At 34.8% G+C, this 18,190-nt stretch overlaps 1 protein-coding gene across 5 annotated transcripts in view; it reads right to left on the bottom strand.

Moving 5' to 3' along the window:
- Window positions 1-3,844: 3,844 nt before the first annotated feature.
- Window positions 3,845-18,190, bottom strand: part of ssrp1b (structure specific recognition protein 1b) — a 32,768-nt gene continuing 18,422 nt past the window's right edge. For 3 of the 5 annotated variants that reach the window (XM_049481183.1, XM_049481181.1, XM_049481185.1), the window contains exons 2-18: window positions 16,648-16,737; window positions 15,646-15,831; window positions 15,446-15,551; window positions 14,478-14,671; window positions 13,733-13,833; window positions 13,267-13,396; window positions 11,900-12,003; window positions 11,500-11,628; window positions 11,194-11,415; window positions 9,784-9,856; window positions 8,874-9,006; window positions 8,350-8,395; window positions 8,096-8,219; window positions 7,463-7,630; window positions 7,201-7,298; window positions 5,753-5,924; window positions 3,845-4,924 (exon numbers count right to left, since the gene is read on the bottom strand). In XM_049481183.1, the coding sequence (XP_049337140.1) occupies window positions 4,859-4,924; window positions 5,753-5,924; window positions 7,201-7,298; window positions 7,463-7,630; window positions 8,096-8,219; window positions 8,350-8,395; window positions 8,874-9,006; window positions 9,784-9,856; window positions 11,194-11,415; window positions 11,500-11,628; window positions 11,900-12,003; window positions 13,267-13,396; window positions 13,733-13,833; window positions 14,478-14,671; window positions 15,446-15,551; window positions 15,646-15,831; window positions 16,648-16,701 (2,106 nt within the window). In that variant the 5' untranslated portion in view covers window positions 16,702-16,737 and the 3' untranslated portion in view covers window positions 3,845-4,858. Of the gene's footprint in view, window positions 4,925-5,752; window positions 5,925-7,200; window positions 7,299-7,462; window positions 7,631-8,095; window positions 8,220-8,349; window positions 8,396-8,873; window positions 9,007-9,783; window positions 9,857-11,193; window positions 11,416-11,499; window positions 11,629-11,899; window positions 12,004-13,266; window positions 13,397-13,732; window positions 13,834-14,477; window positions 14,672-15,445; window positions 15,552-15,645; window positions 15,832-16,647; window positions 16,738-17,462; window positions 17,482-17,542; window positions 17,614-18,190 lie in introns of those variants that run through there. The other 2 variants (XM_049481182.1, XM_049481184.1) reach the window with 2 other exon arrangements.

Raw genomic sequence — 18,190 nt, 5'->3', positions numbered from 1 at the left:
GGCCATAAAAGTGATTAAAACCTGAGTATTTCTTCTTCCTCTTCTTCTTCTACTTCTTCTTCTTTTTCTTCTTCTTATTATTATTATCATTGTTATTATTTTGAAAATATTCTTATATACTAATTACATGGTAATACAAATTACAGTACATACAATAATAATAAACATTAATAAATGGTTAAGAAATGTCTAACCTAATTAGTAACTGACATGAGTTAAGACCTTATTAAACATTACTAAATTTTAATAATTTGTAAATAATATTTAACTGAGATAAATGTATAATGACTAATAATGTTTTAGTGTAAATGAATAACAGAGTTGAGACTGTTGTAAGCACTGTAAATTAATATTTTATTGTTACCAATTAAATAACAAATTGTATGTTAAAAGACCCATAGGGTATAATCCCAGGGTATAATAAAAATCATTAAGAGGTTAAATGGGGTTGAAACCATAAATGCATTGGTTTTCATGACATCTCGCTTCAATCAAAAGGGGCACATTCATGTGTGGCTGATCTCTAGCACCCTTTTCCTTGTTCTTTGCTGTGAGTTCATTAATACTATTATACTATTGTAGAAAACAGACAAGCATGCAATCTTCAAACATATAATTATACTATAGTGAGATAAATATAAGATGTAATCTCTTTTCGACAGTGATGAAAACAAACCTGCAGTTGTAAGTTACAACAATGCAGGCTATGGAGCTATTTAACAGTAGACATGCTTACTGAACTCAGCAAGTCAAGTGACAGATAAAGTGACAAATATATAAAAAGAAAATAAGCAACAAAAATACTCAGACATGCAGCAAGCTGCTTTAAAGCATTAATGGAGTGCAAAGAAGCAGCACATCAGACACAATTACCTTATTAAAGCAGAGAGTGGCTGCAGTTAATTATGTTATAAAAACGGACAATCCAGTAATAAGGCCACTATGGATGCTAATGTGAAAGAAATGAAAGAAATGTATTTCTCTCTGGAGACTTCCCTTCCCCAACGAGAATGACCACCCACACACATACACACAGTGCCGATGATGGTAATCTCTTAACATGGACATAAGAGGGTCCATTAAGCTTGTGGTTTCTCCTCATGTACTGGTAAATTTCTCTGACAAAAACACACTTTACAATATAACACACACCACAAACGTGAAACACAACATCAGAGCAAAGCAAATATGGCGGTGTGAAGAGGGAGGTGGGGGAGAGTAGGATTACGATCATTTGTGAGCGATGCTGAGTGCCGGATGTCCGATTTGATTCTGTTGAAACAGGAGCTTGAAAAGAGAGAGGGGGAAAGGCGGGGAGATATATAGGTAATGAAAGAGCCAAAGAGAGAGACTGACAGGAGGGCGAGAAGATGGACTAGACTCAATATAAATTGATGAATAACACTGCACCAAATGCAATAAAGAGCAAAGTAGTTTGAGAGAGTATGGACAGAAAAGAGAGAGGAGGTTGAATGTGATGAACATAGGACGAGAGACACTTTAGCACGTCTTCAGGATGGTCAGCTTCAATCTAACAAACTAAATACAGTAAGCGAAATAACTTCAAAATCAAATCATTTACAAATTGTAAATTGTGTGGGTGAATACAGCAAAATCCATAATTTAATCACTCAGACGTAATTCTGCAACGTAAATCTGCAAAAATGATTGTTCAGCAAATACTAGCCCAGTATTCCATTGTTTTATACTGTGTTTTCCTCATTTAAACTGTCTAAACCAAGGATTGTATATAACTTCAGGGTTCCTACACTTTTTAACCAATACATTTCCATAAAATTTTCGTGACTTTTCCATGCCTTCAAGGCAAATTTACATGATCATACAATCTTTAAACATTAGTGCAGACATGGACAATAAAACAAAAAACTATCAACTAAAACTATAATTAAAATTGATTAAAGTAGATCTAAAATGAATCTGACACAATAGTTAATAATAAAATGTGTGTCAGATCCTGAGAGCTCCAGTTTGTAGGACTAAATTACTGAATTAACTCTGAGCTGACGTATTTGTTAGCTCAAAATAGATTTTCTCTATCGATAAATGAAAACACAAAGATTTGTAGACCAAATTTCCATTACTTTTCCAAAACTTCCTGGTATTTTTTTTCCAAAACTTATCCAATCCTGGAAATTTCTATTTTCAAATTCAATGCCTTTTGCAGATTTTTCACGACCATACTAACCCTGATAACTTTATTAACATAAGGTTGGCAATGCCTGTATCATTCATTACACATCTATAAGGCCTGATATAGTGGTGCTGGGTGCAATTTCATATGATGCCAAATCGCCAATGGTCTTCATTACAGTTTGACAGACCAATATTACATTAATACTGCAACCAGTGGCTCTACCTTTCTGAATGCCCACTCCAATGCACTATTCCAACAGGACAGTGCTTATCCTCATACTGCTCCCATGTCAAGAGTTGACACAGATGCTGTGCGATAGCCAGCCACATTACCAGACCTATTCTTGACTGAAAATGTGTGGGATGTTATTCGCACCATCAACATTCCACTCAAACCAGAAAAACTGCAGGAACTGTGTGAATATTTTAGCTGCTGCATCGGACGGATTACTGCAAGACACTTCATGCCGAGACTTCATGCCTGGCATGCTGTGCTCCACATGCATTATACACTACTTCTTTATGTGTATATACTTTAAGAACGGCCAAGTCTAACAAAAATCACATCCACATATGGCTCATTAAAGGTGTTTGTTTTTGTTGGTGTTGCAGATCCTTGAGTTGGGCGGCTATGTGCCTCACAGAATATATATTAAATCATTAAGTTTATATTATTGAAATGAATAAAAGGCCTGTTCTGATCACTGATTGGAATCTCTGCATATTAACATGTGAAAAGAAGGGAAAGGAAGGCACCACAGTAGAAAAAAGAGAGAGGACAGTCACAGATACGATGATATGAGACAGACTGGGGCAACAAGACAGTTATTGTGCACTTAAATGTGTGTGTGTTTTTGTGTGTGAGTGTGTGTGTGTGTTGAATCTGGTTTTAAATTTCACTTACTTGAACACTGAAAGGGTCACAAGTGTCTGACTCTTTAACTCCAGCATGCTTTCTTTCTATCCACTCTGGAACCACATCATAACCAAGCTAAACTTAAAATCTGTACATCCTTTGTGACCAGACCTCTCTTCTCCTCTCTCTTTCCCCTTTTCACAAACCACATCTGGGAAGAAGGGGCTTTTCCTTTAACCACGGCTGCTTCTGCTCTCTTTGAAAGGAAACCACACAAGGTTTCAGTATTGACATTACACTTCAGATGGAATCCTGTGATTGACTGGTTGACTGAAAAATAAAAAGCTGAAGTGTGTTTTGTTAAGGGTCATCATTTCTCATTATTCCATCAATTTTGTGCAGTGTGCAGCCTAGTCAGTGTAGGTTAAATATATCCATTTTTGTGAATATAACTCAATCCTTGTCTTATCTGATCATAAAATTAAAGTAAATAACCGATACAGAATAAATGTTTTCTAAAAGAGGGAAAGTGGAAAAAAATGGTCTACTTGCATAAAAAGGGTTTCAATGGTAACTGTGTTTTATGCTTAGAGCCTGTTGATGTACAGTAATGCTCCCACCACCATGATTTATAGCTGTTACAGAGCTTTTGGGGTTGTATGTCTCACATTTACTTCTTCATACATTCAGTAACTCTGGCCACTGTGATGAAAATAACTCAATCTTAGTCTTATCTCATTCTAAAACAAAAGACAATAATACAGAATACACAAACCATACAGTCAATACAGAATAAAGGTTTTTAAAAATACAGGGATGGGAGAAACCGAAAGATACTTACATAAAATAGTTTTTTATTGGCAACTTTGCTTTATACTCAGAGGCGGCTACCCAGAGGCTGCAGAGAAGTGTAGTGTATCTGAACAACTGCAAAACACTGTCTGAAGCTACAGATTATTATGCATCTATAAAATGATACAGATTATTAAAGTTATGTTATACAGTTAAGCATCCACCAAAGCCAAAGATACTATTTGATGTATGCTACAACAGCTAAGCAACAGCACTGATGAACACCAGAACACAATGTAATTTTTATCAAATAAGCAGCATTTTTTTTACAGTGATTGAAAACACTGACATCTTCATATGTTCTAAAGACAATCATCAACAACGAGGTGAAAGCACATTTGCGGATGATAACAAATCTGATGTTATGATTTAACTGGCATTACATACATGTACTATTGAACATGTGACAAAATGTCTGTGCCAGAAACTGTAGAATTAATTTAAACATTGTGTAGATAGTAATACTATGTATGAATCTATGCAGAAGAGAATCATATACATATAAAATTAATAATAAAATCAGGCAATACTGCGGGGAGACACAGAAGTGTCACAAAAGAATAATAACAGATCTTTACACCTGGTCACTTAATGTGACTTAATGTGACTGGTATCTGGATTGCATTCTAATAAGATTTTTACCACATGGATTTATACTTGGAAACAAATGCAACTGTGATTATTTAAACTGAAATCTGTTTGGGGTGTGATACAGAATATGCAAATTTGCATATTACTGTGTTAACAATGGTTACTGCCTTGAAATTTGCCACAGTGAATATTTTGGTGTAACTTGGCGTAAGGCAACAGCTTTGGCAGTCCATGCTGATGAGAAAACATCTGTTGGTTGATATAAATACTGGATTTGTATCTTTTGTATGTTTTTAATTAATCTTACATTTAAAATCATGATCCTAATAACTAAGGTGCATGAAGTGACCAGGTGTAACGCAGTCAAACATTATCCTCACTCTCAATCATTATCCGGTGTTTCTCTCAGTCTGAGCCTGAATCCTCTGAGCTACGTGGAGTGCTCATTGCTTCTTCTTCAACATCCGAGCCCTGTTTCAGAGACAGAGAGAGAAACAAGGAAAAAAGAGGTAAGAAATAAAGCACGTTTTTCATCAGAGCAAAGAATTTTAAAGCCTGATCGGTTTCAAAAGCATAATAAAATACATATAAAAAGAAATTGTATGTTAACTTGTACATAAGAGTTTAAACTCTGCATCAGCATGTGTTTTTGGTTATCAGCTATTGTTCATATTCAGTCAATCATGATCACTTAACAGATTATTCTTGACCATGAGTCCAGGAGAATCTGGTGTGAAACTGACTTGGGTTGTAGTGCAACATGATAACGAGTACAAAATTTTGTCGAATGGCACACCTCCATTTGCCCCCAGCATTGCTAAATACAGCGCTTTTAGCCAATGTTCCTAATAGGCTGTTGCTGAAATTATCTCTAAAATATTCATGCATTTTCATGGAGATCTTCCTGAAGGTACTGTGGTACTGTATAAACAGTGTTTTTGTTTAATAAACTTCCGGCGCACATTCAAAATTCTCAGTGCCTCGTTTTTAAACATTAGGACCTTCAGAACTCTACCAATGAATTGTGGAGTAACTTTAAGCTTATTAATGATGTAAAAATAGCATTGTAAGCCAATTGGGAGCATTGGCTAAACGCACTGTATTTCAGAATGCTAGGGGCGAACAGAGGTGGGCTATTCGACAAAGGTTTTTACTCATTATCACGTTTCACTACAACCCAAGTTGATTTCACACCGGATTTCTCCTTTAAATGCCATTTTGGCACTTTTAGCACTACTAAATTAATAATACAAGTAGGTGTATGTATAATTTTTATCGTGTGTGTGTGTGAGTCCATACTTTGCGTTTGCGACCTTTGCCCCGGTCGGACTCTGATGAACTCTCCTCACTGGAGATGAACTCCCGGCTCTTAAAGCTGTCGTTCCCGCTTGGCTTCTCCTTCTCTCTCTCCTTCCCTCTGCCCGATTTCTTCTTCTTTTTCTTCTCACTCTTCGCCGCCTTCTTCCTTTCCCTTCAGGGAGAGAAAGACAGAGAGACAGAAAAAAGAGAGAGGAGACAAATCACTGAGAGCTGTTCTCCCATTATAGTCATTATAGCTATTATAAGGCTCCAGTGAGAATAAGCCTCCAGTAAAAGCTGAGATCAGAGATAACACCAGCTGGGCTGTGGGTGCTACTAGGCTTCCTCACTGGCAACTGATGACATTATTAGGAGACAAAAACAGCAAGGATTCTGCTGTACTCAGCACAGCCAAATTAATCGATTTAAATAAAAGACAAATCTTTTTTTAATTTCTTTCTTTCTCAGAAAAGTTGGACACATAGAGTAAAAGCAAATTATATTTATTTTCTTTCTTTAAAAAACAACATCAAAAGAAAAGAATAAAACATGTCTATTAGGTTGCCTTGATTTTATGTTTTAACCGTAACCATAATTTCTGTAAATACAAAACAAATTGTTGTTGCATTTTTCTGTTTATTGTATTTGGTTTATTAAATTATATATTTCAAAAACGGAAATATATATATATATATATATATATATATATATATATATATATATATATATATATATATATATATATATATACGTTTTTGAAATGAGTAAAGAATGAACAAAAAGTAAATATTTAACTTGTCAGTTACTTTGTGTCAAAATTAATAATTTGGAATAAAATGTACACTGATTACCATTGAAAGTTTAAATGGATTCTTTTTAGTGTCTTCAGAATCAGAAATATATAAATTTTGAGTTTTGTGAATTGACACTGTTATGTTACTAATTATATTATGCATTTTTTATACCAATTGTTTATTTGAAAGTTTTTCAATGTTTTTATTGCTGATTTAATTTAGCTGGCTGTCTGTGAAAAACAAAGATAGCAAACAAAGACCTTGGCTTTGGGAAAAACAGGTGGCCCAGAAAGCAAAAAGCAGTCTGATCATATACTATTCTAGCAAATTTGCTGTAATGTCATCTGGTTGATGCCATACTGTACTTCTTAGAAGAAAAAAATTTATTCCTTTTGCTTTTAACAATTTCTTAAATTGTGTGGGTAACTTTCAAATGAATTGCCCTCTTTGGCATTATTAACGTTGGCCGTCAGCAGCTGAAAAGGCTGCTGTGGTAGGATTCTAATTGTATTATGGTCTAAATGTAAAATATGGTAGTTCATCTGTGTTGTTATAAACATATTGAAATGTTTAATGACAGCAGTGCAAAATAGGTAATACTGTCTTGGTTTATCTGCCTTATGCCTGGATTGGGGGTAACACTGATTACAGTACTTTTTTGAGGAGCTTGCTGAGCCTCCTCCGCTCTCCCTGTACTCCTTCATCGCTCGCTCATAGTCTTTTTTAGCTTCTTCTGCTTTTCCATCCCACTCCTGTAAACATCAAAATAACAGAAGGGAGAGAAAGACAAAGACTCAGTGATCTGTAAGCCAACACACTTAAAAGAATTATACTTCCATGGATTTAAATAAGTGAGAAAATGCAAAGAACAAATGGATTCTTCTCTCTGTAGAAAAAAAAAACAGAAATCGATCACCTCCTTCTTCTCTTTACTTAGTTGCTTCCACATCTCGCCAGCCTTCTTAGAAATCTCAGTTACAGAGATTCCAGGATTTTCCCCCTTAATGCGCTCTCTGCTCGAGTTCAGCCAAAGCATGTATGCACTCATGGGCCTCTTGGGGGCACCGATGTCCTTCTGCTTTTTCTGTAGACATGCAGATAAACACCATTGTAAACATCTAACAAACAATCTAACACAATGCTGCAAAGTGTGTACATGTGTGTTTTAATGTCATTAACAGTTACTTTTTCATTCCTGTCAATAAAAAGACTCTCTTTAGCTTATACTGGGCGTCACTCCCAGCCTGACTGACATCCTCTGCATCAAACGTAACAACTTTCCCACAAGCATCTTAGTGTTATAAGATAATATATTGTTCTGTGAACATAATTTTGTTTAATATCCAGATTGAACAGCTAAAATGCAACATGCTTTTAAAAGTTAAATTTAAGGATGCGCTACTGATTCTCTAAAAAAGAGTAAAAAATATTACTTGCACAAATTCAGAAACTTCAGAAAGGTAGATGTCCATCTACAACTGTTCAAATGTATGAACATGAGTAGATGGTGTTTCACTACTGATTTAACCATGCGCCTGTCTCTACCCACCTCTTTCTTGCGTGTTTTTTTCTCTTTCACTATTTTGGCCTTTTTGGCTGGTTTCTTCTTTCTCTCATCATCACTGTCTGCTTCATCACCGCTGCTCTCGCTTGCAGAGGCCTTACTATCGTATCTGACACACAAACAGACCAAGAAAATACATAAGAGATATTGCCCATATTATATTTTTCATACAATAACATATTTGAACTGTTCACTTAGGGGAAGAAAGACATTTTATTCGAATTGTCTTATTCCCTTACTCTTCCGCAATGTCATCATCTTCTTCTCCAGGATTAAATGATTCATCTGTCAGCATTAAAAACATAAAAAAACATACTTGTCATATTCGTGTAAACTAGATTACACTTTTATTTGCTGCTGACCACAATCATTTTTGGTGGTTGTGGTACAAACACACATCATCGAAACAATACAAAATAGATCTAATCAAGCAAGAATATGTTTTGCTGTGTGGAATGTTAAAAAATAAGACTTGAATAGTACACTACTTAAGGAGTAATGTGAATTTTATGCTTTATGGTGCACATGCAGATGTTCATCTGTGTGGACAAGTATTTAAAGAAAAAACGAATAGAGGTCATTTTGCATTTTTTTAAATATCGAGACACTGGTGGGCACTGCCTTATTGTACACTTCATGGGTTGATACCCAAATAAAGCAAAAAACAGCGCAGACATTACAACAATGTGAAGTTCTGTGTATCTAACAAGAAAATCATGGACATTTGGAAACTCCTCTCACTGGTAAACCCGCTGCCACTCACCACTGCCAGCCTCTGAATCGTCACTGTCATTGGCCTCCTCACGAATTTTGCCCTCCTGTTTCATACGCTCCAAATAGGCATCATGTTGGTCATCATCCGAGTCGCTGTACATGTCATCCTTGGCCTTCATACCCTGTGATCAAAGACGTCGCAATGAGATATATATATATATATATATATATATATATATATATATATATATATATATATATATATATATATATATTATTTGACTATGATGTGTTTAATGATGACTGTATTATTCATATAATTGCATCTTCATCACATACAACCACACTCTCATCTTGCTCCTCATCACATACAACCACACTCTCATCTTGCTCCATTCTAAACAGTGTTAGTGATTAATAATCTACATATTCACAGGTAAACAGTAGTAGTATTCTAATCATTAAAATCACACAAACACACACAGGCACACACACACACAGGATTGTTGTCCCGACATCCCATACCACACCATAATGCAATGGTTGAGGTCATATTACGCAAAATTAGCTAGATTCAATTCCATTTAAGTGGCTACTTAAGTCTTTTGTGCAAGACTATATGACTACATTTCGTCCTGTCCACTCCAAGAACCAACAGATAGAGCACACAATGTTCTGCAGATTGTGACCGACCCAAAATGCATTATATATCACGCGTATGAGTAATCACACCGCAAGCATGGAATTAAAGCAGCACCCAAAACCACTCCAAACCAAAATGTCCATACCAACCTTTTTCTACAAGAACACACACACATACACACATACACAGGGTACAGAGACACATAGGAGAATGAGAGCTTGTCCACCGAAGAAAACAGATAGCTGTGTCTATAGACTAATGTGCTAAAATTAATGCATGTAGTTGATAGACTTAAACCATTAACCAAATGATGTACCTCTTTAAAGCCTCTGTTTTTGATGCTGAGTTTCTTAGCATTGACAAAGTCGAACAGCTTTCCATACTCTTCTCTACAGGGAGGAAGAAAACAGCAGAGATACAAGTTAGTCGAGGGATTCCTTAGACCTATAGGTAAACCTGTGTTTCTCCACTTTAATAGATAAATAACTGCCATAATTAACAACAGTTTCATAGGCCCTAAAACAGAACCAATTAAACATTTAATAAATCATAACCACAGTAAAAACAGGTTATTATCCAAAAAAATTATTAAACTTCAAGGGGTTAAAGCTTTATTTACTGATCATTAAACAGACTTGCTTTCATGGTTCCTTTTTTAACTGTGCAATTCTCTCATTTATACATGACTGCAGATAGTTTAGATTTTTTAGCATTATATGGTATGTGAAAAATGTTTAAATATTAGGATAATAAATATAAGGATTAATATTATCCTTATAATAATATTCTATCCTTATATTTAATTAATTAAATATAAGGATAGGCCTTTGGCTAACCTTCCATTACAGGTTTTGTTTAGTATTTATAAAAAGCATACGCAAGCATAAATTGCCTTTACATGTTATCATTGTATCAACTGTGGTAACTACACATTTTGGTCATTGATATCTGTTTACAATTATACTGTTGTTTCAATATTTACTCTAAAGCTTTTTAGTAATTTGTTGCACTTCTATAGGTGTATAAAAAATATAATTAAGGTTATACCTGAATGAAACATGAAATAGAAAGAGTAAAAAATGATGAACAGATGATCATAATTCAGCTTTCCTTTTTTCTGGTGGAATAGATGAGCTTTATTTTCAAGCAGCATATCCCATAGTCTTTAGTTAGCTGGCAGAGTAACATAAACTGCTGCTGACAGTCTAGAGCCAGTACCAGGCTGCAGACAGACAGGCTAAACCGACTGTCTGTGATTTGCTTAGAGACGTCCCCCAGATCACTGACCCTAACACTGCTAATGTATATGGCGTCACACTGATGTTTCAGAAGGGCACCAGGCCAACAGTAAATTGGCCACAAAGGAAGCTGCAATGTTCAGTGTACATAGAATGTAAAAAAAACTTGTGCTCAAGAAAGTGTGTCCATTGGACCATTTTTCTCCTGCCCAAATCTCAGTCTTAAGTGAAACAGGAAAGCAAAATTTGGATCAGCGGGAAAAGCCATCTTCCCCGGATACTGAAGCCATTAGTCACAGACGAGTGTTTGGTTATCACATGAACACATCTTAAACCCTGACCCATATTTGGGGAATGTGTCAAATTTCTACATATCTTACATATTTATTTAGTAATCACTAAATTATTTACTTATAAATAATTCCTCAAATGTATCCTTCAAAATAAGTTCAGAGAATAAACAAAATTGTAGTAAACATGGATCCCACCTCTCTATACTGCTGAAAGTGTACTGGCTGCCCTGTTTGGTCTCGATTTCAAAGTCAAAGGAGCGAGTGGTTGTGGTGCCTCTGGCAAAGTTCACACAGGAGATCTCCTCAAAGCGCAGGTGGACTGGTGGCTTGTGAACATAAATGAAGCCCCTCTCGAGAGGATACAGCAGCCCAGAGCTGGCCTTATAAGAGCATGTAATACACTGTGCACCAGAGTGACTGCAGAGAGTGAGAAAAAGAAAGGGTGAAAAACAAATCCATTTATTTTTATCAGAACATTAATGCAGTGTGTTTGCGTGTTACCCCTGGAAGTTTCCAGGTACTGTGATCTTCCTGTTCACTAGAGCCTTCATTACTCTGCTGACCATCTCATACAGCGAACCAGACATGTTCTTATTTAGCTTCCCCTCAAAGCGCCTCTCCACCTCATCCCTGCAGGGGGAGCAAAGAACGGAAAAGATGGAATAGATGGCATAACAGGAAACAATAAAACTGAATTAGAAGAATTTTTGCACTAAATGCCTCGAACTGCATATTTTAATTCAACACACTGTGTGAATCTTTAAATGTGTCCATTCTACATGTTTTAAATATAAATTAATTGCTAAGCCAATAATGTGATTATGATCTTCTCTTTTCAGTCCTGGACATTAAATGTGTTTATCTCTCTTACTCTTCTTTTTCGTTTCCCTGGCTCACTCACTCGCTCATGTTGAGGGTGAGATTGATGTCCTCTTCTTTAGAAAAGAGCAAGATGAGGAAGTGATAACGGGTCTGACCCTGTTTAATTGGAGGATCCAGACTGATCTAAATACAGGAAGAGAGATAAGAAAATAGAATATAACAAGATGGACATACAACTAAACAAGAGCAGGAAAAAATACCATTGCATTGACAAACAATCTACATATAAGCTTGATAAATATAATACTACTAGTGTGCTAAAATAAATGTTTAGCCCATAATCCTACATTTTACTTTTACTATTTTTACTGAGGCCTTCTTATGTGAATATTTGTATTTAAATTAGGGGTGGGCAAAATGGCGCTAAAATAATATCACAATATTCTAGGGTATTTTTGTAATTTTTGTGAACAATGAATTAAAAAATAATAATAATCTCAAGAATACATTTTTCACTAGATTGTAACGAAAGTGAATAATCTAACAGGTCATGATACTAATAATGCAGTCCATATATCCACTGAACTGAAGTAAAATAAATGATTCTGGATGGAAATAATCTGTCTAATTTATATTTAATGGTCAATGAGAACAGTGTGAATTTTTTTTTTCAACAAACAGCAAAAAAACCCAAATGGCCCATATGGCCCCTAATTAATACTTCAGGGTATTTCTGCAATCACAATATTACAAAAAATGTTGGTTATATTATTGTGTACGATACAAAATGGCACAACCCTAATTTAAATGTTTAAAAACAGTCACATTTAATGCTTTCATGAAGGTTTCTGGATGTTTCTAGTAATATCTTTGTCGTACCACAGCCCAGTCTTGCCTCTTAGTGTGTCAAACTGGTGTATTTGTGAATCTGTCATGTGTTATTATAGGATCAGCCAATTATGTTTTGTGTAAAGTGAAACTGGTGAGTGGACATTAAAAAGCCCTTACTTAATTCTATAACTGAGGAATGACTTAAAATGTAGAATTCCAATAAAACTTAATTCTTCTGCGAGGAAAAGATTCTAGCACTGGGACACAATGGAAATCTCAGATCCCAATGTAAGTTAGGAACAATCTCAAAGTGAGTTTATTTTAAATACTCCTGTTCTTAAAAAGCGATATATATATATATATATATATATATATATATATATATATATATATATATATATATGCTTTATGTATTATACATTACTACATTATTAACACTTTTTAAAGATATGGGACCTTTGAAGACCTTACTGTTAAATGTTTGAAGGCCTCAAGATTCTTTCTCAATTTTTAAAGTAATTTCAATTGTTCTTGACTTAAATATAAAATATAAATCTTATGACTTAAATGACTTAAATATAAAATATTCATCAGAAAGGCAGAACCATCACTCACCACAAAGAACATCTGTCTCTGGTCTTTGTGAGGGAGCAGGAAGAGCCGCAGTACCGTGGTGTAAGGAATCTTGTAGTCAAATGTTTTACCATGCAGATGCAGGAAGGTGGGGTAGATACGGATGTCATACCTGTCAAAGGAAAGAAGCAACATGACAAATACCACTAAAACTGAGTAATGCTTTATTTTAATGAAATAATACAACATGGAATGCATTATATTCTCTTCATTTAAATATGATCATCATTAAAATATATAGGCCAATATAAATTCTTGCTTATAAAATGAGTTGTAATCAGATCTATTAACCTGAAAGTATTAAGCTGCTACTTTGGAGATACACGGTTTTGCAGATAGCAGCAATATAACAATAGAATTAAACAGAATTTCTTTTTTGCAGTCATGTTGACAGTATGACCAAGAGACATGATGCCTTGTGTGTGTTTGTGTGTGTGTGTGTTTGTACCTGCCCCTGGGAGTGAGACACTGCAGCTCTCTGAAGATGCATACAGCATCTCCTGTGGCCTGGATCACGTCTGCCTTAGAAAGAACATTCTGAGCAAACGCCTGTAAGAGAATCACATTAAACCGTTTAGTCTATTTGCTTAAGAGTGTTATAGAATTAGGATCCTCATAACTGCCTGTAATTGATCTTAGTGGAAGAGGTGTTTAAAATGAAACCTGTACTTTATGCTTTAAAAAAAGACAGTCCAGACTGAGAGAGGCGCTACCTCTGATTTCATTCACATTCTCATTTAGACTTTCTTTGGATCAAAACTGCCCAAAGTGCAGCTCTTAGAACATTTGATGTGACCCTAACCACTCCCTTCAGCTGGATCACAAAGAAATACTATGTTCTATATTTTAATATTTCTTGTAGTTTTTTGGTATATGATAATAATGATAATAATAAGTATATTTTGTCTCTTTTTTGTCCTCAGCCCAATGTAGATCTTGTTTATTTGAAAAGGGCTCCTCTTAGTGGTCACAGTAAAACAATGCATACAAAAGATCTCATCATCCAGTTTGTGCATTTATATGCAAAAATAAGCCTAACTCTGATCTTAACTAATATCAATTAATCATGATTTTTCAGGTCATAATGCCTAGCACAAACATCATCAAACTTATTCTCAGATTTTTTGTACAGAGAAAACACACTCACACACACACACACACACATACACAAACACACACAGGCTCTCTCTCACCTCCACAGGGTCTGCTCCCTCATCTGCTGTGGTGGGCGGGACATAAAACCGCACTTCCATGAGGGACACCTCTGTGTCATCATTCTGATGAAATTCGAGTGTGACCTCATTTTTTCCAGTTGCACACTGAGAAACGCTGGAGAGTGGAATCTCAAACACAGGGCTGTCACTCACCTCAAATGACAGCAGTGGGCCTAGAATTACATTCAGAGGACAATTATTTTTTAGTAATGCTGCTGAGTAGGCCTGTCACAATAGCATTTTTATGTGTATGATATATATCGTCCAGAAATGATTGCAATAAATGATATTATTTTATTATTTTATATTTAAATGCCACTGACATAATGACTACAGAATGGATAAACAAATTATTAACAAATGGCTTAACAAAATATATTATAGGGAATAAAATATTTTTTCCCTTCACCTACTGAAGTTCACACTGTGTGTTTGGAGAGCATTGGTCATTACATGAAAAGCATTGATCATTACATGACTGGCTAAAATACTGTTCACTGTTATATATGTGAACAAACCAAGAATTAAACACAATTTTATTTCAAGTTAATAATGTAATTATCGTGACAGACCTACTGCTGAGTACTGTATTTATTAGAAAAACTGTACCCTCTTTATCTCTGCAATTACTGTGATCATATTCTATAAGCTGACTGTAAAATATCTATATTTCATAAAATGTTTTAAATCTCCCCACCTTATCTTCAACACACACACACACACACACATGGTGTTGCACCATGCTCCTGGAGGAATATTATTTCGCTCCACTGTGTAGAATTTTATGGTTGAAATGACGAGTAAAGCCTCTAGACTAGACTTAAATTCACGCAAGCCACTTAACTAATAGCTTTCCTCACAGAGCACTGTACCATGACTTACAATCCCTCACATTAAACCAAACTAATTTAGACATAAAAAACTTTATGTTATGAACTTATACTAACCATTGAATTTAGCAGTTCCCCAGTTCCAGCCTTTCACACACATGTCTTTCTCAGCCAGCTCCACTTTATAATTGGCTTTAAAATACTCTGAGATTTTTTCCAAGTCCTTGAAAGAAACAAAATAAAGAATAAACATGTTTAATTAAAATAAATATTGTTTTGAATTTTATTCACACAAAATAAACAGCCATTACACCCACCGTGTCCTTAAAGCCGTCATATTTATAGACGTGTCCAGTGCTGGTGCAGAGCTTGATGCCGTGTCCCAGGCAGACTCTCCTCCACTGGGCCTGAGTGAGCTCTGGGACAGGGATACTGTCCACCTTCCCCGTCTTACTGTTTTTATAAACCACTGTCTGCTTACTGAACCGTAGACGCCCATCGTTCTGCAAAAATACAGGAACTTGTGCTAATCTTCTGCATTATTTGTTGGCACATGTGAATGATACATATGTATTTTTATAAAAGCATGTTGCATTTTTATGCTAACAACATCTTACTTGAAGCAGGCTAAGATGTGGAGACAACGTCTTCAAAACATGGTGACAATTTAATTTATCTTCATGGCTACAATAATTTCTGCAATGTTTTTTTTAAATATATTTTTCAATAGGATAAGTGTAAAACACATTATGCATAGCTTAAGCCTGTTGATATATAGTGCATGGTTTTGTATTTACATTCAAATGGGAATTCCACAGGTTTTTTTTTTACTTTTTTCACAAACAAATTAAGAAATATTTGTGTTTTCAAGAACTGTTCATATATGATACGTTTTGCTTGCAACATTGTTTTTGTTTTGGACAAAACGCTAAATATTTTTAAAGAGAGATTCATGCGAAGACAGACAAATGAGAAAACAGTTCTGATGTACTACTTTTTACTACTATTATCAGAATTACATATAAGTAGTCAGAAGATGGATTATGTAGAATAGCAAATAAATTACTATATTTACACTGACCCTTGATTACTGTAAAAAATGTGTGTCAGCAAGTTTTATACAGTCCATCATTTCACGTCAAAACACTCTGAATGACTTTGTGTATTAATTAATTGATTACACTCAATAATAAAACAGTGGGTTTTTATTAAAAACAATCTCTACACATTACTTTTATTTTTTTATTATTTTTACATATATAGAAAACAGACATTCAATTTATCACATACTGTAAAGTGCTCTACTTGAAGATACTCACCCAAGAACCCTTAACTTCCTGATAAATATCATTAAACTCCAGATTGTCAGCCATGCCAGCAGTTTCCTCCCTTGTCCCAGCAATACAAATCTGTGAAAGAAAAAAAAACAGTAAGAGAAATCAATACACATACAAATCTGTTCTCCCTTTATCACAAATATTTTCTCACTGCACTTTTCTGTGTTGCCGCATTTGGGGATGGTAAAATCCTGGAAATTATGTTTAAAACATATGCATATATGCTTCTTCATATCCAGAATCAATGGATTAAAACTGCTCAAATCTTATGCTGTGTCAGAACAGGTGCTTTGACAGGCTGGTATTGATATATATTATCTATATGAGCTGATTTTGCTCTCTGAAGCCTGAAGGGGGGGTGAAGGTACAGGTGAAACATATCTTATGGGGAATGTGCAGAAGTTCAGTTCTGCTTCTTCTCTATTCTGAGCTCCCCTTAAATAAAGTGATGGAGTTCAGCAGCACCTTTTTGTTCTCTAAATGATGCTAAATGAAGATGCTGATGGAGAAACAGAACAGCTGCCATGCAGAACACCTGGTTAGACAGACAGCTAACTAACAAACTCACTGTCTGACTGTTTTGCTATGAATCTATTAGCTAACATTTTAAGCAGCAAATCTGACAATTTTATTTTAAACAGTTTTAAACAGTGCCACGGCCCAGCCAGCGAGCTAAACACACGCAGACATATTCGCTAATAGCTGGATAGCTAGCTGTGAGCTGCTGCTCCTGAAATAGACTGCAGCTTAGCATTCCTCCAACAAGCAAAGGACTCGTTTTTATCTGATATCCGCACACAGCGTCTCACTACAGGGTCACACACTCCTGAGTCACAGCGAGGGCTGAACCGCGCAGCTGCTGTTAAATAGCATTTACTGTTTATTGGAGAATTCTGGAACTGAGAGGAAACCGCTAGCGATGTCCAACTCGTGAATGAACGATTCTTTTGAATCGAGTCATTTAAAAAAACAAGTAAATCCGAGCCATTTACTTTTTTGTAGCTTTGTTTTGATAAATAAATAAAAAATATGTTTTTTTATATTTCCTTATATTTGACTGATAGTCTTAAACACTTGAAATAAAAATAGATACTTCCATATATTTATGTAGTAATTATTATGTCGTTATTATTATTAACTGTGTAGTAGTATATCAGAATAAAAAAGGAGATACTCTATAAATTATTTATATAAAATGTCATAATTTATGTATTAATGTAGTATTTTAGTGTCTAACTCTAAGGTCTAAATAATTTATTATTATTATTATTATTATTATTATTGTTATTATTATTATTATTATTATTATTAGTAGTAGTAGTAGTAGTAGTAGTAGTAGTAGTAAAAAACTAATAGAATAACAGAATCAACTCAATATTATAAAAAAAATTGTAGATACCCACCGTATAGACTTATGATATAAAATCTCATAATTAACCAATTCACTTAGTAAATTAAAGATGTCATAATAATAATAATAATAATAATAATAATAATAATAATAATAATAATAATAATAATAATG

This window comes from Astyanax mexicanus, chromosome 7 (genome assembly GCF_023375975.1).
Source record: "Astyanax mexicanus isolate ESR-SI-001 chromosome 7, AstMex3_surface, whole genome shotgun sequence".
NCBI classification, from domain to species: domain Eukaryota; kingdom Metazoa; phylum Chordata; class Actinopteri; order Characiformes; family Acestrorhamphidae; genus Astyanax; species Astyanax mexicanus.
Note: the sequence above shows the minus strand (reverse complement) of the source record. Positions and strands in the feature narration are given on the sequence as shown.